Here is a 22,229-nt window from a genome sequence, read left to right on the forward strand (position 1 = left end):
ACTCCTGAAATATTGCAGGAAACTTTTCCGTGGAACTGTAAACTTATTCCCGAGGGGATTTGTATAATCCCAGTGCCTTGGGTACCTAATGTGATAAAATAAACTCCCACTCAGGACCTGAACGTTGGAGGAATCACCTGCAGTGCTGTCCTTTCACACACCATGTTGCAAATGTGCCATTGATTCCCAGTGTTGCCAAATACAGACACATAATTCTCCACACTCAATCCAGTCTGTAACTCATCATTCCAGGACAACGGGTTGCTCTTCCTGCTCTGCATCTCAATGTATTCAGTGATGCTCTTTGTGTGGAGAACATTTTTGAGGTGTTGAGCAGAAGTTGCCTGAACTCAAGCTCCTTAGCCACAGAGCCATTGACAAAGACTTGTATTGATGGGGGGGGTAGGGTATATATATAAATCTATAATGTGAAGTATAATGTAATTGTTGGCCATCAAGAATCTTAGTCATGTCATTGCCTTGTTCTGTCAGTTAAAAACTAAATGTTTTACTTTAAATGTCTTGCCTACAGCCAGAATTTGAAGCAGTGTTTTTTTTTTTTTTGCAAGACTCTATCTAAACAGCTGTGGGATGCTGTGTGGTGTTTGAGTATTGTTCCATGAGTGGTGATCTGAATATATGTATATGGAATCTTTTTATAAAATACAAAATATGCATTCTTGCAAATGTGCAATACACAAGACTCTTACACAAAGTACTTGTTACGGCAGCAAAGCTGCACAGTTTTAAGCACAAGAAGATGCTGTTGATGCCTTGTATAACTTATATGTGTAATTAACCAGCAGCATTCATGTTTATTAAACTCAATTGCATTTTTAATTTGGACGTGTGATTGCATTATTTAATCCATTTACGAGGATGGTTGCCAGGATCTTGAAGGAGAGGTTGGGCTGGCTAGGACTTTATTCCTTGGAGCGCAGGAGGATGAGGGGTGATCTTATAAAGGTGTATAAAATCATGAAGGGAATAGATCGGGTGAATGCACAATGTCTCCTAAGGTAGGGGAATCGAGAAGCAGAGGACATAAGTTTAAGGCGAGAAGGGAAAGATTTAATAGTAACCCAAGGGGCAACCTTTTCCACACAGAGGATGGTGAGTGTCTGGGACGAGCTGCCAGAGAATGTAGCTGAGGCAGGTGCCACAACACCATTTAAAAGACACTTGCATATGTACAAGGACAAGGAAGGTTTAGAGGGATCTAGCTTAGATGGAGCACCCTGATCGGCATAAACAGGTTGAGTTGAAAGCCCTGTTTCCACACACTGATTCCATCAGCAAACAATATGCCTATATATGCACTATTGACATATTACCCTTTTGACTGGATTTGGCCTGTAGCCCTGTAAAGCCCTCCTATATGGGATAGGAAAGGTTTAGAAGCATAGGGGCTAACTAGTGGGACTAGCCCAGTATCACAACTTGCACAGCATGATCAAGGTGGGCCGAAGGGCCGGATTCCATGCTTCACACCTCCATGAACAAAGACCTGGAAGATGTTCTTTCAGCTCATACTTCTTTCATTAGCCTGATGCCAAATTGCTCATCAACTAAACCACCCCGGGCCGCGGTGTTTGAGCCGGCCCGTTGCGGGGTTCGGTGAGCCGCGGGACTGTTGTGCCATCGCCCGGTGGGGAATCGCCTCAGCGCAGAGGGAGAAGAGGAGGGAAGAGACAGTAACCCTAAGATTTTTTGCCTCCACCACAGTGAGGAGGTGCTTGGAGGATACACTGTGGTGGACGTTAATTTGTGTTTACTGTTGTTTATTATTGTATGATGTATGTATGACTGCAGGCACGAAATTTCGTTCAGACCGTAAGGTCTGAATGACAATAAAGGGATTCAATTCAATTCAATTCAATTCAATTTGTTCAGTCACGAACACAGTAAAATAAGAGCAGGAGTTGGAAATCACGCATCTACTGTCTGTCCCACCATTGATGGGTGACCTTTGCTGATCTCAACTCTGTTGTAGCCGTTCTCTATTCCCCTCAATTCCTTCATCTATCAATTATTTTTACCCAGAGAGTTGTGAATCTGTGGAACTCTCTGCCATAGAAGGCAGTGGAGGCCAATTCATAGATACATTGAGATACATAGACAATAAGTGCAGGAGTAGGCCATACGGACCTTAGAGCCAGCGCCGCCATTCAATGTGATCATGGTGAATCATCCAGTCAGTACCCCGTTCCTGCTTTCTCCCCATATCCCTTGATTCTGCTAGCCCTAAGAGCGCTATCTCTCGTTTGAAAGCATCCAGTGAATCGGCCTCCACTGCCTTCTGAGGCAGAGAATTCCACAAATTCGCAACTTTGGGTGGAAGTTTCACTGGATGTTTCCAAGAGAGTTATATTTAGCTCTTTGGGCTAAAGGAATCAAGGGATATGGAGGAAAAGCAGGAACGGGGTACTGATTTTGGATGATCAGCCATGATCATATTGAATGGTGGTGCTGGCTCAAAGGGCTGAATGGCCTACTCCTGCACCTATTTTTCTATGTTTCATTGTCTATTAAAGGTCATAAGTGATAAGAAGAGAATATGGCCATTCGGCCCATCACGTCTACTCTGCCATGAGTGTGCATTGGATGAACCTGCAGTGGAAGTTCTCCTGCATTGAACATGCACTGGCCCTGGATCTGCAACAAAGGGCGAGGCGGCGTCTGTCGATCACCCCTTGGGGGCGGGATCAGTTGGTGACTGACGTGCGCCTCATCCAATGGGCCAGATGCAGGAGCGGCGGCTTGCCGGGCGGGGCGGAACTTCCGGGTGATCCGGCGCATGCGCGCATCCGTCATCCTGGCGCTGGCGGCGCCGACACGCGTACTCCTCCGCTGCCCCAGCATGGCGAAAAACATAGTGCCCTTGCATTGAAGGGAATAGAAAGCGAACGAAAGGGCTTAGAGTGTTAGAGGGAAGCGATTTAGTCTAAAGGGCGTTGGCTGGAAGATCAGAGGTGAGGTTCGCTGGTCTCAGGGTGGTTCGTTGCCTGAGGCCGGGGGGGGCGGCGCAGGGACACGACACGACGCGGCGCGGTGACAAGGGCGCCGCCATTTTGTGTTGTCCAGGTCGGCGGGAGGCGCGCGGCCGCGCTGCGGGTTACGCTAGTTCCACTAGTTCCACTAGTTACACGGTAATATCAGTTATAGTAGTTAGTGGCGGCGACCGGTGACCACCCGCCCGTGTCCGTCCGACCGTCAGTTACCGGCGAGGGGGAGGAGGAGCCGCCGCCGCCGCCGCCATGACTCAGTTCCTGCCGCCCAACCTGCTGGCGCTGTTCGCGCCGCGCGACCCCGTGCCCTACCTCCCGCCGCTCGAGAAGCTGCCGCATGAGAAGCATCACAGCCAACCCTACTCTGGGATCGCCCGCTTCGTGTCACACTTCGAGGTGAGGAGGGGTGAGGGTGTGAGGGGGGGGGAAAGAGAGGGGGGGGAGGGGAGATAGGTGAGGGGGTGGAAAGAGGAGGGGGGAGGTGGGGGGGGGGGAGGGGAGATAGGTGAGGTGGGGGGGAGGGGAGATAGGTGAGGTGGGGGGAAGAGCGGGGAGGTGGGGGGGGAGACGGGAGGATAGAGTGGGGGGGGGGAGGGAGGATAGTGGGGGGGAGGTTGGGGAGAGTGAGGATGGTGGGGTTGAGGAGAGTGTTGGTGAGGTGTGGGGGAGTGGAGAGTAAGGTAGAGAGAGAGTGGGGAATGGTGGGGGGCAGGTTTGGGAGGGGGAAGTGGAGAGGGAGGCTGAGCAGGAGTGGGGGATGAGGAAGGGGGTGGTAGGGAGTTAAGGGGCACTGGGCTGTGTGGGGAGGAAGGGGGTGTGATGGGGGTAAGAAGAAGAGTGGGTGAGATGAGGAGGGAAGAGGAAGGTTAAGTGGAGGGGGAATGAATAGTGGAGGTGGTGGGGACGGGGTGAGCATGTGGGGTTGGGGTTTATATTGGGGATGGTGGGCTTTGAGTGCCCTAGGGATGGGGCTGCTTGTGGGCAATCTGGAGCAAAAAACAATGCTGGATTTACTCTACGGGTCAGGCAGATAGAAACAGAAAATAGGTGCAGGAGGAGGCCATTCGGCCCTTCAAGCCAACACCGCCATTCATTGTGACCATGGCTGATTGTCCCCAATCAATAACCCGTGCCTGCCTTCTCCCCATTGTGGAGTGAATGAACATGGCATTTTGGGTTGAGACCCTTCTGACATGTTTTGTGGAGGAGAAACCAATTAATTGCAGTTTATTGCTAGCCACTTTAAACAGAAATGAGGCCTTCTCTGGCCCACAGTTTATACACCCAGACATGTAGTGTTTGGTTGCTAAATGACACAAATGCAGCAAAGTGAACCATCAGTCGAAGAAGCCATCAAGAGACTGCACAGCATGTGGCTAAAAGACTGCAAGGGATATCATAAGTGATAGGAATATGTTAAATTGGCCTTTGTCAGGAAAAAAATGTTTAACCAGTCTTAATTCATAGAAGATTTGCAGATCAGGTGTATAGGAGAAGAAAAAATAAATCTAGGTGTCCTGTACATGATTTACTGAAGGCTGGAGGGTAGTATATACTAATTAGGAATGCCAACAATGTACAGTATTGGCACCATTTTTAAGTGAGAACATACTGCTTTGGACAGCTGTTCTGTGAAGTTTACAAGACATACGTGGAATGGGATTATTGAATTCTTCCTCACATGTTAATGGAGGCAAAGTCATTGAGTAATCTTATATTTTGTCAATTAAAGGCAGATGTAGATAGATTCATGTAGACACAAGGGACTGAAGCTGTTGGTTTACAAAAATATACACTAAAGTGTTACTCAGCAGGTCAAGCAGTATCTCTGGAGAACATAGATAGGTGTTTCAGGTTGGGATCCTTCAGTGATTTTATTGGTGGGGGAAAGCTGGTAGAGAGGTGGGGTGAGATAAAGCCTGGCGAGTGATAGATGGATACAGGCGAGGGAGTTTTATTGGCAGATGGTTGGACAAAGGTCGGGCGAAAGAGCAAAAAGTGTGAGGTAGGGATAGAAGAGACTGAAATGTGAAGCCAGAGGAATGAATAGGAGGTGCTCATCCAGGTGGGGCATGGATTCATGATAAGTGGGCGTTAGCGTATTGGGGATGGAGTTGAAGTTGTAATGGAAGCAACTGTAGCAGAGCAGGCTAATGGGCCAAGTTCTCTTCATGTGGATGTACTATGAACTATAGTTTGATAATCTTCAACCACTCATGTTCTTCCTGTAGGACCCTAGAGATGCCCCGCCACCGACAAGAGCTGAGACTCGCGAGGAGCGCATGGAGAGGAAGGTGAGAATGGAGCTAGTCTTCATTTGTACATCGTCAGTGGAAGGGTCAGTTAGCCACTGTGCCTGTAGACAAGGCATCTTCAGAAATACCTTTGCTGTAATTTTGATTTGGTTGCTACTTCCGTTTCATAAGGTCATACGTAATAGGAGCAGAATTAACCCATTCAGCATATCAAGTCTACTCTGTCATTCAATCATGGCTGATCTATCTCTCTCTCCTAACCCTATTCTCCTGCGTTCTCCCCATAACCCCTGACACCCGTACTAATTCGGAATCTATCTCTGCCTTAAAAATATCCGTTGACTTGGCCTCCACAGCCGTCTGTGGCATAGAATTCCACAAATTCACCAGCCTTTTGACTAAAACAAATTCCCATCTTCTTCCTGAAGGAGCATGTTTTAATTCAGAGGCTATGACCTCCAGACCTAGACTCTCCCACCAGTGAAAACATCCTTTCCACATCCACTCTATCCAAGCCTATCACTATTCAGTGAATAGTTTTGTATTCCTATTTTTTCCTTATTTATTAAGAAATAAAACTTTGCTAGTGCTGTTGGGTAATGAAATCACAAACCTTTCCGCACTTTGTTCCATGTCCACGGACTCCTTGGACATTGCATTTTATTACAGCACCATCAACACTGAGGCAGATCAAAGTCTTGATCATTGCAAATGTATGGACAATTGGTAAAAAAAAAACCTTGTGTCCATTTTACTGCTCAGCTGGGAATAGAACCGAATGGGCTGTTTAACGTAACCTCTGTTTTATACAGCTAGGCCAAAATTGAATGCTAAAAGTGACTGTCAATTTCATGTTCCTGCCTGTATAATACTTCCCTTACGGCATTTTCCACTGCTGGGGGTTCACCTGTGTGAAATTGAAGTCTTGGGATTTTCCTTCTGCAGAGACGTGAGAAGATTGAGAGAAGACAACAGGAAGTTGAAAATGAACTTAAGATGTGTAAGTGTACGGATGAGTCGGTCGTCTTGTTTTCTGCTCAATGTGCAGTAAATCCATGCAACTTGTACTGTCCTTGACATGCACTCTTCTTCAACATGGGGATGCATTAATATTACACCACTTATGTGGGAATTATGAGTGGTTGTGTGCAGACACTTGAAGGCAAATAAATCATCTGGGTTTGCAGGCATACTCTGCACATAGCTTCATGGTCTGCAGGTTTAACATGAGAACATTTAAAATGGAATTAGTTAAACTTAATTGCTTTTTGGATATCTGTTTATATAAAGCCTTTTAACATAGTAAAAGGTTCCAGTGTACTTGGCAGGGATATATTGAACCGAGACACAAGGTGACCAAATGTCCATTTGATGAATTAGATTTTAATGGAAGAAAAATGTTTGAGGAGGAAATTCCAGAATTTAAGTATGCCAGATATGGAATAAAACTCGACTGCCTCAACTAAGTGCACATTTTATCATTGACAGGGGATCCTCACAATGATCCAAATGCACAAGGCGATGCTTTCAAGACTCTGTTTGTTGCCAGAGTGGTGAGTTTTCATCTTGTGTTCTCTTTTTTTTCTGGTGGGGCAGGGGTGGTTGGTAAAATGCTGTTGGAATGGTGGTACTAATTTAGGCTTGCATTCGGAAGCACCAGCAGGCCTTGGTGGACGGAGCATTAGTGAATGTTGAAACGGTCACCTAGTCTATGCTTGGTCTCTGCAATATAAAGGATGCCTCATCAGGAGCTCCGAATGCATAGTTGTTGGGACAGGGTACATCAGTACAGTGGTTGTTATGGGACAGAATCATACTTGGACGATTGATCAAGCTCCTACTCCCTCTGTGGGAGCACATACATTTAAATTCACATAATTATATAAATTTGGGTAATGGGGCTTATATCATGAGCAGTGGCCATTAAGCGACGGCATTGTAAAATAGGTAGACACAAAATGCTGGACTAACTCAGCGGGCGAGGCAGCATCTCTGGAGAGAAGGAATGGGCGACAGTCTGAAGAAGGGTCGAGACCCGAAACATCGCCCATTACTCTCCAGAGATGCTGCCTCACACACTGAGTTACTCCAGCATTTTGTGTCTACCTTTGATTTAAACCAGCATCTGCAGTTCTTTCTTACACAGCATTGTAAAATATCTGTCCCGTCCCAAACGTCACCTTGGAACGGAAGTACACCGTTGTTTACTTGTGACTGCATATTTCACCCGTCAATGTAGTTGATTCTACTGCCCTTCAAAATGGACTAGTTCATGGGGAACAAACGGATCACTGCTTACAAGCCGTACCATTGATGTCCACATTCATTAACAGATTGACGTGTAGATCTAGCATGTTAATTTATAGCATAGTTCCAAGGAGTTTGTGGGTTGCTTCATAACCCTGAGCGTAAATATGTGATGTTTTGGATGTTTGGATTTTTCTTCTTCATCTTGACTAATTGTTGTCCAATGGGTGTATTGCAATTTGGTATCATCTGAATCAAGAGTTGATTTTGAGCACAAGTTTTGATTGTTCTGAGAAATGCTGCAGGAAAACTGCTGCCCCAGTGGAGAGATCAATGGCAGCTACCTGAAATACACTTTTAAAATTAATTTGCCATAAGAAGCAGCCATTGCTGCATATGTGAACATGTTTTGAAGATGTAAATAAGTGGCTCACTGTTTCCTCTATTACAGAACTACGACACAACAGAGTCCAAGCTGAGACGTGAATTTGAGGTCTATGGTCCCATTAAAAGAGTAAGTACTTGTGATAGAAAAATGAAAACTGTCATTAAACTAAGTAATAGTACTCAAGAACAGTATATCACAGGATTAGGCCCTAAGGCCCACATTGTCAATACTGAACACGATGCTAAGTTAAACTAAACTCCTTGCCGGCATGTGACCAATATGCCTCCTTAACCTACATGTCTATCTGACAGCTTCTTAAATGTGCCTCTCTTGCATCAGCTGCCAACCCTGGCAGCATGTCCCAGGCGCCCACCACTCCAAATATAATAAAAACCTGGCTCACACATCTTAAAACTTTGACCATTTTGTTTTATGCCTCTCATAAATTTATGTTTATCTGGTCTCCACTCAACCTCTGATGTTCCTGAAAAAACAATCCTACTTGTCCAATCACCTTGTTGCTAATACCCCCTAGTTCAGGCATCATTCCAATGTATGTGTAAAGAGCCTTGGGGTTTTCTTCCATTTAATTTGCCAGTTGTTCACTTGAACCCCTTCCTGCTTTCTTTAAATTTCTCCAAGGCCATATCTGACTTTGTCTTTCTAAACTGTACGCTTCCTTTTTCTTTATGACCAAGTTTACCACCTCTTTGGTCATCTACGGTTCCCTTACCTGGTCATCCTTATCCTTCGTCCTCACTGGAACATGCTGGTCGTGAATTTTATTCATTTGAATGTTACATACGTCCTTAAAGGTATGAGAGTGCAACAAGATCACCTGGACAGGTCCGCAGCATAGCCAATAAGTAAATACATTAACTCTGCTGCAACTGACTGCACACTTGGTTTTGAACATGAATGTCTAATAAATTCATCGGTGCTTGGCTGTTAGAGAGCAAACAGCAATTCGTTTTTTGTTAAAGATCCTGTTTAAGTGTAAAAGAACATGATCATCTATGATTGCCATTTATTTTTCTCCTGTCTTTCCCCCTTTAAAAACATTTTCATTGTGCACGCCTAGAGATGCCTATTGTTTGTTTTTACTGCAATATTTTAATTTATTTACTCCGGTTTTTTGTGTTTATATTTAAACAATTGGATTTAAAATTCTTGATGTGCTTTTTGGTTCCTTTCTTTAGATCTACATGGTATATAATAAACGGACTGGAAAGCCTCGTGGTTACGCTTTTATCGAATACGAACATGAGCGAGATATGCACTGTGAGTAACTTGTGTGTCCATGGGGTGGGAAGGGCTTTGGATAACTCGGTTTCACTTCAGCTGAGCCGTATGTTGTACACATTCTGGTTGTGCAACATTAGGCTGCTTGCTGAGTGCACACCGGCCTTCAATTTATTTTGCATCCCGATGACTTCAACCTTCCTATTTGCTGGGATCTGCTTCGGGTTGGGATTTAGTTAGAGAAAAGCTGGGCGTGGCTGGTCACTGATTATGGTCCCAAATAAATGTTCAAAGTTACTTTTATTTTTGCACATCAACCTGTACACACTGAGTCTTGCAAAGAGCATTTGGAATCAAGTGGGTAGAAATGTTTAGAGTGCAGGAGGTTTAAACCACTTCATCAAGTTGTGACGTGTAATTTTGCTTTTAAAGATGGCAGCCAGTTTCTTGGTTTGTTAATATACACAGTTCTCCGCTCAACTATAGGATTCAAGCAAGTTTTTAAATATCCATGTAAGTTTAATGTCTACGATGGTAATATGAGGCAGGATTGCTCATGGCAGGCAGGTGCCTCTCGAGTTGGCAAGAAGCAAGTTTGAATGCATCTTGTTTGTTTCAGATCAAGTTATTAGGGCCGAGCTGAAAGGCTGATTTTATAGCAGATGAGTTTGCCTAGTTTTAATTAGTGTATGGTGCTTTATCTGTCACATGTATCGAGGTACAGTGAAATTCATTTTTGTATACTTTAATCTAGGGGATCCAGATTTTTATCAAGCATAAATGGTTATCTATAATGTTGAAATTGCCTTTGAACCTATTTATTAAGAATTCTGATTTCCTAAGTAATGTAGGCCTGAATCTTCAAACTCGTCACTCAGCTGTTGGAGGATACCATAACCGTGTGACCATCAGACCTGCTCTGGCAGGCCTGTGTACTGCTGTAGGCAAGGGTTGCAGGCAACACTTCTTTCCATATTATCGCCACAAGTCGCCCAGTGATTAATGGAACAGCTTGTAAAGCATTGTTATTAGCGCAGGGATGCAGAGGCATTAACCGATGCGCAGTACTTGGCCATCTGAGAGGGCCATAGCACTTTGTGATTACTAGACCTTTCTGGTTGATGTCCAAAAAGGTAGCTTTTTAGAACAAAAACAGTGGGCCTAAATGTGATCTGAATCCTAAATATGAGACTGGGAACTCCTTGTAAAAGAGTTGGCAGCTCTTTCACTGGAGGAATATCATTATATAGAAACACATCTCCAAAATGTTTTATAAATTGGCCTGCCATTGCAATTTGTGTAAAACTTCACCATTGCTTAAAGATTGAACGGCCAACCTTTGAATGTTGGAGCAGGGGTTTGGAATGTATAAGTACAGCTGATTCCTGATAGATGTGTACATGTGCCAATAAATGCTGGGTCTACACCATGCATTATCCCTAATTTAGTGCATACATTGCAAGTAAGTTTGTTCTGTAAGTGGAGCTTCGGGCTGGTATGTTTCTCAAGACTCAGCTGTATTTGGTCCAGTATGGTTTTGCTGACAGTCTGGTGAGAACTGTTCAGCATTGTTACACTGGTGATGGATGGTATGGTAAGTATACCGTTTTCTTCCACTATATTGGAAGTTGTATAGTATTGATAATAGCATGTTGCTAATTATCTGTTATTACTTTATAATGCTGAGCACTTGCTTCACAGTTTTTACTCAACTGTGGAATTTATTTGTTAGTAACTGGAATCATGTCCTCCACTTTACTGTTCTTAATGGGAGGGGGGGGGATTCAAGAACTAATTGTGATTGGCACAGATGCTGCTAAATGCACTTGGATTTCTGCCCCATGGTTTGAAGTGATTTGGGGAATTGATTATAGGACCTGTGCCAGGATGCAACATAAAATTAAAATAACTGCTACCTGGCTGTCCTAAAATGTAGTTTTTTAATCTGTTCACATTTATCAGGTTTTTTTGGAGGTTTTTTTTTCCTTTTGTGCACTGTAGTTGCTTTCCTTTCCTGATGGGAAAGGTTCAAGTGAGTTGCTGTCTTCAGTGAAACAGCAGCATTAAGGACATTTTCCCCCTTCATTTCATTGAAGGTCTACTTGTCCTTATTAATCAGTCCAAGTATTCACACCATCAGAAATGATCTGTGTGAAGACCAAAGACTAACAACGGCATGATACCAATTGATAATTATAGGGGATTGGTCTTTTTTGAACACTTTCAAAAGTAGACCTTTTGCACCATTGGGCCCCTTTCACTGTTTTACTGGTTTTCAGAAACTTTGATATTGACCTTTCAATGGATTGCCAAAATTGCTGGTGCCTGCTTTGAAAATTACAAATTAGGTTAATGAATCATTTCATTTGTGCTCCATTCAGTAGGGGCTGAATTAAGTGGGCCACAGAATAGTTGAAATTGCAATTTAAGACCATTCTCTTTCTATTACTTGGCTATTTTTATTAAATTACATTTGAAATGGATTTTGAAAATTATATTCTGGCCATGCCGTATTTTTGTTGCCTTGAAATATGGGAAATCTCCAAACACAAGGATTGTGCCATAATTGAGTTCAAGCATACCTGCACATTCCATCTTTTACCGTGTTGGAGACAATTTACATCATGACATGTAAATCTTGCTTGGTCACAGACCATCTTGTGAAAGGGGTCTCTTGGTGCATGTATTTTTCTTTAAATACATAGTTTGTTTGTGAATTGTGCAACTGTTTGCAAGCAGGGGTATATTAATTCTGTGTTATTTCTATTGTCACTGCAGCCACCATTCTGATGGCAAATGCCACTGCTGGCTTGCAGCTGATGCTATTGCTCCCCTTACATCTCATTGTATGGTTGGTATATGGGTTTGTATGATGGGTAAGAACTCGCAATACATCACCACAATGAGAGGAAAGAGAGACTAAAAAACAATGAATAGATCAGTTTAGATGAGGTTACACAAAACACAAGGTGATTCAGAAAAGTAGGCATGACTCTTTGAGGGAGGAGTACTGGCTCTTTTGCTACTTGTTAGACCGTGGATCTTTGGGGTAGAGAAACTCAGTGGCATGTCCCTCATTCCTGCCTTTCGGATCTGCACCTTTAATGGCTTTTTTAAGTTGTTGCTTTGTACAACTGGGTAGGAATAGCACAGCAGAGTGAGAACATTTGGTCTTGAAGCTTCTGTTCCAAAATGGTTTTCTACATTAACTGTGCTAAATAAGTTGAACTCTCAGCCTCAGGAAGGTGGTTTGTGCCTCGTGTTGGCTGTGCTATGAGATTGGAAGGCTTTGACACATTCAGATGTTTTGCTGCCTCTGCTGCTGGCAAACCACGGAATTTTGTTAAAAATCTGTTCATGTGCAGAAAGGTTCAGTGTTGAGAGTGGTTAGAATACGAGGCCATTTGCATGGAGAATCTTGCTCCACAGAAATTGACTTTCTTTTAATTGTTCCTTAAATAAAGAAGGACGGAAAAAAATATGTTTTAGTCTGTAAAATAATCCAGAAAAATGTGAACCAGTTAGTTACCCAAGTTAGCTGTGAAAATTCTATATGCTATTTTAGTATCCCTGGGAAGTTGGTGTCCGTCTGGCCTGCTGTGTTCCTCCAGTGCTTTTCTGTCTAAAGGGTGCAATATGGTTATTTAAATGTGAGTTTAAAATAGTATTTAGCTAGTATGCAGTTTGTGCCAGGGTTTTTAGTGATGTTATGGACATTTGAAGGTTTGAATTATTAGGTCAGCTTTATCTTGGGCTTGAGTTCTGATTTGCCAATGTTGTCTTTTGTGTTATGTGGGGAAAGTTGGACATACAACAAGGCAAATTATGCAGACCCAAGAGGCAGCCATGATCACGTCACTGCACTTCTGTACCCCTGCATACCGCTAGAGTAGAGCAGCCATGCTTACTTTTAATTATCGGACTTTATACCTCCCCCTATACTTTTCTTTTGGGGGGGGCTTGAGTAGTGAATAAAGGGTATGCTTGATGTAGGCCTAGCATTAGCAAATACATTTGAAACTCAAATTTTAATTATTTCACATAGGTTTTTATTTTTTGCATTCATACCTGTGGATAGAAGGACCAAGCCTTCAAGAAACACATTTCTGTGCATCCATATACAGATCAGTGTGGTTAATTTTACAAATATTTTGTTACCAATTCATCCTGTCTGCTGTTGACCACTGAGTAGGAAAGCAGTCAGCAGCTATCAATGTAGAGTTATAGCATTTAACAAGCCCCTCTAACTTCCTGAGTTAAGTCTAGAGAGTTTACAATGAATAGGTTTGTAGGCCAAGCTATGACTTTGTAGTCTGTTAGTTTGGACAGCAGATGTGAAAATCTGTCAGATGAAATCTTTTATTTTTGTTTTCTAAAGTTAACTATCTTGGATTGCCAACTATGGCATGGCATCCTAACCTGACTTCTGTAAATGCATCAGATGTCACTGTAATCTCCTCTGCATTGGGCGTGTATTGATGGGAGAATGTTAATTGTAATGTGAAGGGGCAGCTAGAGAAGATTTCTGTTTCCTCACTAACACAAACTAAACAAATTAACTGTTTCTTTGGTTTAGAATGTGAATTTTCAGTAGTATCACCATGTCTAGTTTTAATTTCTGCTGTCAAATTGTGAAGTAGACTTGGTGTGCCTCATGGCAACCATTTGTGCTTCATCCTTTGTACACAGAAAATAATAGTATAAGTTGATTTGTTTGGCACGACTCTAGTTTGATGAACTTGGTTGGTGTTTGATATCAGATTTAGTTTGCCCTAATGTTGTTCCCTGTCAGTTAGAAAAATATGTGTCATGCTGTCCATTTTGCAGTTTGTTGCAGGCAGACCAATAGATAACTGAAGTCTAGAAAGGGCTGCCTTTCGATGGATATTATTCTTCGCCCTTGTCTCTTTGATCCTGAGTATTTCCTTGATTATCAGCATATTGCACAGGTTGATTTTGATTGGAAGCTTTCATCGAGCTTTTCCATCCTTCTCTTTTAATTAGGGAAGAATAGTTGTAGCTTTCAACGCAGGTGAACTCTCCACTTTCCTTCGGAATTTAAAGGGGCTTTCACCATTATTTTCAAAGGAAGAGAAGGTGGCAGTTATTATGGATTAAATTTGTAGAGAGCACAGCAGAAAAGGTGTACATGACAGCTGCATAACTGAAAATAATTGAGGAAAGTGGGTACTTTGGAGGTGAAATGTGGAGGCTAGATTGTTATCCATGGTACGGATGCTTTCAGTCGACTCCCTTAGTGGTAAAAGTGCAATATCTGCAGTTTAAAAATCTTTTTTTAATATTGGCTATTCTCTAAAAAATATATTTGTAGAAATTTGGAAGCTAATCATATGCATTAATATTTTTTGAATTTGTGATTATCAGAATTGTCAAACAAGATAATCTCACAAATTGGTCATCGAGAAAACTGGCCACTTTTCAGTGCTGAACAATAATTTAACTTGACATTTATAATCATTGGAAAGGTTCGCAGGCAGCATTAATAATGTAGCAATTGTAGATTTCAGAGCTGCAACATCTTCTTTGGCTGGGCTAGGCTTTATTTTTTAAACTGTTTAAAAACCTTCCTTTTGAACATTCTTGAATGATGTTCCGAGGTTGCAGTGCGATGGAAACTTGCTCTCTGATATCTTAATTTCTGTCTGGATATAAAATGCTTGCTTTTGTGTGCTCTCTGTCTTTCTATTCTTTTCTAAGACATTCTCTCCACTAATAACGAAAATGTTTGAGCAATCCACTATAAGCCAAGCATCTGGGAAACATCACATTAACTGCTATTGTTTGCATTGTGAGCAATAATGTGCCTAATGACAATGTGATGTCAACAATTTTTTCCCCGTTTTTTTTAAACCCTCAACACATTCTTACCTTTTACCCTGACATCTTGCATTTAAGTTTTTTTATAAAGCTCTGAACTTAGATTGTGGGCCTCCAAAAGAGGATTCTGCAGCTCAATTCCCATTCATGTGTGCCAAAAACATTTACAGGGGATTTTTTAAATATAAAGAGTCATTTTAAAAACAAATTGTTTTAAAACAAAACCGGCTCGTCAAGTAAGTTTGAGCCGAGGGCTCAGGTAAGCTGTGTGAAGGGATTTCCCCGTCTACATCGCGGAGGCCTTTGATGGAGGCATGCGAGAGAGAGCACAGAAGCAATGCTGGATTGGTAAAACTCATTGGTAAAACACGGTAAAAGGTTTATTTTTTTTTAAAGCAACGGGATTGTCTGGCTTGTTGAATTTTTCATTATGGATCGAATGTTCAAAGAATACCTGGTATTAAAGAGGGAGATGTGCTATATCTGCTCCTTGGTTTAGTAGGAAACCCTGCTTTTGAGAAAATGTATATTGTGCAATAACTGGGACCTGAGTATCATTTGGAACTTCATTCCATGGTGAATGGTAAGCTGAGATGTACTGTGGAAATGCTACACATGTTGTGCCAGCTGGTGAAGCTGTTATATATCTACAGGATCCTTGAAATTGCCTGGATCTAACTTCTACACGTCTAATTAATACACACAGTCAAATTGTCTAGATATTTTGAAAAGAAAACAAATGAGCAAATGGATTATCTTGTTACACCGGCTATTGAGCAAGTTATGATCGGTCCCCCTCTATACTTTTTTAAAGATCCAGATGTTTTGTTTTTGTCACCAGTGTTCCCTGCCCCTCTTTCTGATCTGCGGGGCGCTCTAGAAAATCAGAAGATTTGTCACGTTAATATATTTATTCTGTTCAAGCTTTCAACTGCTGTAACATTACCGTATTAGTACTGTTGCTGGCAAGTGCAGCATATTTTGGATAAACAGAATCGCCAAGCTTGTAGACACAAAATGCTGGAGTAACTCAGCGGGACAGGCAGCATCTGTGGAGAGAAGGAATGGGTGACGTTTCAGGTCGAGACCCTTCTTCGCCAAGTTTATAGCTATACTGAAGTCTAGTTATTTCTAGTTCTTGCAATAGGTGCCTCAAGTGTGAAATTGTGGAAAATGTTGGTATTAACACAAACACAGCATTCTTTAAAAAGATTCTCCAAACATAAAGTATTACATCCGAGAAGTGGAATGTTTCCTTCCCGATTTTAACATATTACAGATGCACAAATAAGCAGCTTTTAACTGCTATAGTAGGAGGAAAAGTCATTCATGGAAGAATCTCATCGAATAATTCCCAGCATCACTCTTGTTAACACGAGTATTGTCTGTTTTTCATTTTGTTGTTACCATTACTCAGTGCTTTAATGAACTTAATGGTTGCTTCTAGGATATTGTGTAATCTTGTGTCCTGATGAAAGGGAAATAAATCCTCAGTTTTCCAATTGGGAAGGTCATTTACCTATCCTGTGTCTGCTTTGAATATGTTGCGAATTGAAAATTAAACGGTTATACATGCAACGTGGACTTCAAGACCATACAAAATTACTATCTCTGGAAAGTTCTGTTCATCTCTCATGTAAATATGGTGTTAATCTAAAAACATTTATAAATCCCACAGGTGATGGATGGTAAGATGGTATTTGGCATCTTTACAATTGAACTCTCCTGAGGTCTGATGCTGCACAAAGGATGATCTTATCACTTGTACTTGGCCGGTTGAAATGTACCCTCTGATGCCTTGTGCCAAGTAGCAATGGTTTGTTTTAAATAACAACAATACCATTTAATGTGCGTGTTGAAGAAAAAGAAGCTAGAATGAGTGTTTTTAAATTACTGGTATAACGCATCTGGTGGTAAGACGCACAAATCCCATTTAATTTGTTCTCTGTGGATTGAGTTCTGTAGATGTTGGTGTTCTTTGGACATTCAGATTGCTGTGATTGCAAAGTAAATCTGGAATGAGGAAAAAAGCCACAAGTCAGACATTTTTCGCTGATACCGTTTTAAAAAATAAGTAAATATATTATCCTTTGACTATGCTTGTTAAATTAATCAAACGCCCGATGTAGAAAAATCTTTTTTTTAAAAACCCAATCGCTGCTGAAAGCAGGTAAGGTGCAGTAAGTAAAGGATAAATCCTCAGCAGCAGAAAGTTACAAACAGTGGAAGTCGAAACACTGAACATTGTACCATCTGTTGGCGAGATAGCGCATCCCGATTTTCATGAGTGCAGGGGGCTAAAGAGCAGTTTTTGTAAGTAAACACAGGTAAAATCTCTTTTCTTTTGTTAGTGGTGCTGTGTAGTGCTTATATCAATTTATTTTATTTTTTCTCTTTGTCCCTTCAGTTCCTGTTTTTATCAATTTATCTTTCTACCCGGTGGTGCCTAGCGGATGGAACCCTATTAAACAAATTAACACAGGACCTTGCAACCCTGGTCAAATGGCCCAGTTCTAGTGTGGCTGAGAGCATAATTCCAAACTATCATGGGTGCCAGTAACACTATGAATGAAAGTAACGGACTAGGATGAATATATATATTTCAATTTTTCCTCTCCTGAATTTGTGTTAATTCTGAAGGAGGAGCAGTTTGTCCTTTTTTCTGATGAATCTTAGGCTTTAAATCGAATTCCGCGAGGAAATGGCAATGTTGCCCTGAAGAGTAAGGATCTGGTTAGATTGAGATCTAAGCCTACCGAGCTCAAAGTGGCAGAGCTTGTGGTCTTCAACCAAAACAAGAGATGTTGTTTTTCCTTGTTCAGTGTATCATCATGATGTCTATTACACTGCATCTAAAGAAGGACAAGAGTTGGAGAATAACTTTTCTCAGGTTCTACTTTGGTAGTGTATCAAGAATATTTAAAGACACCCCACCACCATCCAAAAAGAAGTTGCCTGCTCTTGGGAGATAGTGGAAACATTTTTCATATTTGACTCCTTCCTTTCCTGTCTTATTGATTTGTTTGCTGCAGTGGTTAGATCCTGATTTAAGGCCATAAGTGTACTTGTGAAACTAAACTCCCACTCCTTTTAAGTTGGGGTCTAGTTGAAAGTAGTAATGCTGGGGTGTAGGACACTCTTGGGTCATTCTTGAATTGTAAGTACTGTTAAGGATTTTGACTCCTGCGGTTGAATAAAGTTACAGTTGAGTGCTGTACACGAGGTTTCAACCATTCCAAATCTGTCCTGTTTTCACATGCTTACTGACTTGGTTGTTTCCATTTTCAGTTGCCAAACAGCCAGTGGTACTTTTTTTCAGTTTTTTATTTGTGGGGCCAAAATTCCCCCGAGTCGACAATATTGTTTGAGTGAGTGAGTGAGTGTGCGAGTGATGGATTCAATTAACAGTTGTTCTAATCAATGTTTTTTCCCTTCTCCAGGATTAGATCTCAGTGGTTCAATGGTGTATACTAGCTAGGGTTGGCTCTTTCCTTTTTCAATGAAACTGACTCACTTTAAAATATCCTAAATGCGTCAAAATTTAACTGCCATATGAAGTCAAATCACAGTTTACTGGGATTCAGTGTTGTATTGAGAAAATGAGGAGCCAGCCCTGAATCTTGCATTTAATTTAACAGCCTGCTTCCAAATATTGGAGGAATGGGGGCACGAAACAGAACTCTTCCCTAAAAGGTTTTGTTTCTGCATGGATAGTTAATATTCCTTTTCTTTTTGATAAGGGGGTGGTTGGGTGGGGGTGGCCATGTTGAATCCCACTGACTTGTAGTTGCTGTTGTGGGCACGCTCTGTTGCAGCTGCATACAAACACGCAGATGGCAAGAAGATTGATGGGAGGAGAGTTCTGGTTGATGTGGAGAGAGGCCGCACTGTCAAAGGATGGCGTCCAAGGAGGCTTGGTAAGTTCAACAACTCGTGGCTGCAGTTTCCTGGTCTGTCTGGTGTCCAATGTCCATGGTGGGTTGGTGGTTGATGACGGACGGGGCTCTCGGTGTGATGGCAACCTGTTTTATGTGACTGACGTTGGGCTTCTTTCTGCAGGTGGTGGGCTTGGGGGGACTCGCAGAGGTGGTGCAGATGTTAATATCAAACATTCAGGTCGTGATGATGCACCACGGTATGATGAGAGGTAAGCCTGTGGCCATGTAGCGAGCAATGTGTAAGGTGCGCAGTCTCGCCAACTGCTGTGCAACCACAAACGCAAAGGGTGGTGCGTGTATGGAACAAACTGCCAGAGGAGGTAGTTGAGGCTGTGGCTATCCCAACATTTAAGAAACAGGATAGGACATGTTTAGGGGCATATGGACCAAATGCAGGCAGGTGGGACTAGTGTAGCTAGGACATTTTGGCCGGTGTGTGTGTGCAAGTTGGGCCGAGTGGCCTGTTTCCACACTGTATCACTCTATGACTTCACTAAGAGTTAAATGAACTTGTAGTCCAAGTGTAAGACAGACCAGACCAGCCCACTCCTGTATCGGGTTCAGCATTGTGGAATGCTTGCTGCCATACTTGTCTGCAGTTTAATTTTACCCTTGGGTGGAGAGGCAGGTGTAGCCTCTAGTAGCTGCTGCCTTTCTAAAGTCTGCTTCCCCCAGAGGCAGTGAACAAGCTTGACTTTATTTTAATCCTTTGGAACCCAAAGTCAGAAAATGAGGCCATTGGTTATGTAGTTGAATCTTTGAGCTTGTTTATATTTGTAGCTTGCCGCAAGCAACTGCAGTGAGGAAGGTGGGCTTGGAATTTGCTGTTGTGGAGTAGAGGCTGTTGGAAGACTTTGGGTTCATAGCGGATACCAGCTTGGATATTTATTTCATTGTCTTCTTCTTCTGAAGTACCATTGCATGTTAATTGAGTTTAGTTTTGAGATGCACCCTGTGACCCATTGAGTCCATGCCAGCCATCAATCTCCCAGTCACACATTAGTTCTACACTCTCCCTTCACACCAGGCCTGTGCATCTTGGGGAGTACAGTGGCAGTGTGGTTGTATGAGTGGACCAGCAAATAGATGCCTCTGATCTCAGAAAAGTGAGTTCACACCCCATGGTGTACACAAGCTTCCTAATGCTCCCCTCCCTGCACTCTAGTTGCCCAAAATACACAGTTCTAGTTTGTCCCCACTTGTGGTTAACTCTTCTGCTGCTCCTTAAAGCACCTCTCTGAATTCTTGCAACAGACCTGTCCTCTTCCACATGAAGATGGGTCTGAAGGGAATCTTTGAACTGTCTGGATTAATTGATGCTTCTTCCTACAGAGACCGGGATCGAGAGCGAGACCGGGATCGTCGCGAGTGCAGTGAGCGTAGCCGTGAACGGGACAAGGAGCGCGAGAGACGTCGAACCCGTTCCAGAGAGCGGCGGCGTCCTCCTCGATCTCGCAGTCGGGAGAAGGAAGAGAGGAAGGTCCGTACTAGCCGGGAGCGAAGCAGAGAGAAAGATAAGGATAAAGATCGGGATCGTAAGCGACGCAGCCGTAGCCGTGAACGTAAGAGGGAGCGAGATCGCGACAGGGATAAGGATAAGAAAGAAGAACGCACAGATGTAGAACAGCCTGAGGCGGGTGACGCACCTCACAGTGATCCACAGCCAGTGGAGGCCGTCTGTGAACCAGTCGAACCCAAACCAGAAACTGAAGAGAAGAATAGAGAACGGGGAGAGAGGGATAGGGAGCGGGACAGAGATAAGGAGCGAGATAGAGACCGGGATCGGGATCGTAGGCGGAGCCACAGAGACAGGGACAAGGACAAGGATCGTGACAGGGACAGGAGGAGAGACAGGGACCGGGATCGGGACCGTGATCACAAGCGAGACAGAGACAGGGATAGGGATAGAGATAGGAATAAGGAAGCTGACAAGCTGCAAGATAATGGGGCTTCAGAGCAATTTGAGGAAGGCAGTCTGGACTTGTACATCGACCTGGAGTCGCAGCCTGCAGAAGGATACATGTTGCCTGAAAATGGTTACCAAATGGAGCCGCCCGCAGAGGGTTACTGAGAAGGCCAGTTCAAACTTTTAAAAGTGGACCAATATTTTCATTTTCCTGTTTAACAGAAATCCGCAGCTTTTTTTTGTTGGTTTTATGCTGTAGTGAAGGAAGTTTTCAGCGCGAGGTACTCGTTTTTAAGATGGGTAAGTTTTAGTGACTCTTTCATAGCAGATGGTTTGGAATCCTTCTCGAGATTTGTGAAACTCAACTGGTGAATGTTATCAAGTTCCTTTTTATGGTGTAATTCACAATAAACCCAGTTCCAAAGCTGTGTGAATCATTTGTGTACTTATGTACAGGTGTCCGTCCATCAGTGAGGTCTTGGCTGGGGTCAACATTTGCCGTGTTGTACATCAGCTATTGAATTGCTTCTAGTGAGTATAAGACCCTCATAGTCAAGGTTCCTGTGGTGGCTGCTGCTGCTGTAATAACTGCATTGCAGTCTTCAAGGTAATGGCTTACTGGAGAAATGGACAGTTTGGTTGAGATGTCTGCTTCCTTTAAATAGTCTGATTCAAATTTGTCAATAAAACTTTACGTGTCACTGGTGTTTGCCATGTGTTTGGTGTTGTATTTTTGCTGCCTGTGTTTCACATTGCACACCTGCCTGGGTCTCGGGTGACCATTGGTCTGTGGGCCAAACAATAGGCCTTTGACAGAATGTACTTGTTAATGATTCGATTCATGGACAGCGGCATCACAGGACGAGACATGGACCACATTCACCACGGTTCGAAGTCTGCGTCACGTTTTAGGCATCTTCCTCAAGATTCAACAAAATTCCTACAATCTACTGGATGGAGGTCATGTTTGACCAGAACCTTGTTTGTTTTGTCACCTTCCAGCTAACGATCTATATTTTCCTCGACCACTCCCCCCTTGGATGTCACATTCTCACACCTTGCGCTTCCTTATCTCTAGCTCCCCTGAATCTGTGTGAAGAAGGGTATTGACCCTCATTACATATCAACAGTGGTCACAGTCGTGTTTTATTGTCCTGTGGACTGAAACGGGACAATTAAATTATTACTGCAGCAAAACAGGTTTGTAAACACAGTAAATAGGTAATGTAATACATATTTAAACAAAGTTCAATAAATATCGTGGAAAGAAACAAAACCAAGTTTGAAGACGGTAGTGCGACCATGGTAGTTTCGAGTTTAGCCCGATGGTGATTGGACCATCGGCCCACCGAGTCCGCGCTGACCAGTGATCCTACACAACACGGACCATGTTTACATCGACCAGGT

General features: G+C 42.8%; 1 protein-coding gene across 1 annotated transcript; it reads left to right on the forward strand.

Annotated features, from left to right (window-relative positions):
- The first annotated feature begins 2,802 nt into the window (after positions 1-2,802).
- Positions 2,803-21,529, forward strand: snrnp70 (small nuclear ribonucleoprotein U1 subunit 70). Its single transcript, XM_033013449.1, has 9 exons — positions 2,803-3,404; positions 5,240-5,302; positions 6,209-6,263; positions 6,752-6,816; positions 7,962-8,024; positions 9,098-9,179; positions 18,794-18,895; positions 19,038-19,125; positions 20,249-21,529. The coding sequence occupies exons 1-9, from the start codon at positions 3,258-3,260 to the stop codon at positions 20,985-20,987; spliced, it is 1,404 nt and encodes a 467-aa protein (XP_032869340.1). The 5' UTR covers positions 2,803-3,257; the 3' UTR covers positions 20,988-21,529.
- Positions 21,530-22,229: the final 700 nt, after the last annotated feature.

Source organism: Amblyraja radiata, chromosome 38 (assembly GCF_010909765.2).
Source record: "Amblyraja radiata isolate CabotCenter1 chromosome 38, sAmbRad1.1.pri, whole genome shotgun sequence".
In the NCBI taxonomy this organism is placed as follows: domain Eukaryota; kingdom Metazoa; phylum Chordata; class Chondrichthyes; order Rajiformes; family Rajidae; genus Amblyraja; species Amblyraja radiata.

Coding starts and splice junctions, on each gene's coding strand:
- snrnp70 (XM_033013449.1), top strand. CDS start 3,258: ATGACTCAGTTCCTGCCGCCCAACCTGCTGGCGCTGTTCGCGCCGCGC. Junction 6,264..6,751: donor TGAAAATGAACTTAAGATGT/GTAAGTGTACGG, acceptor TATCATTGACAG/GGGATCCTCACAATGATCCA. Junction 18,896..19,037: donor ATGGCGTCCAAGGAGGCTTG/GTAAGTTCAACA, acceptor TTCTTTCTGCAG/GTGGTGGGCTTGGGGGGACT.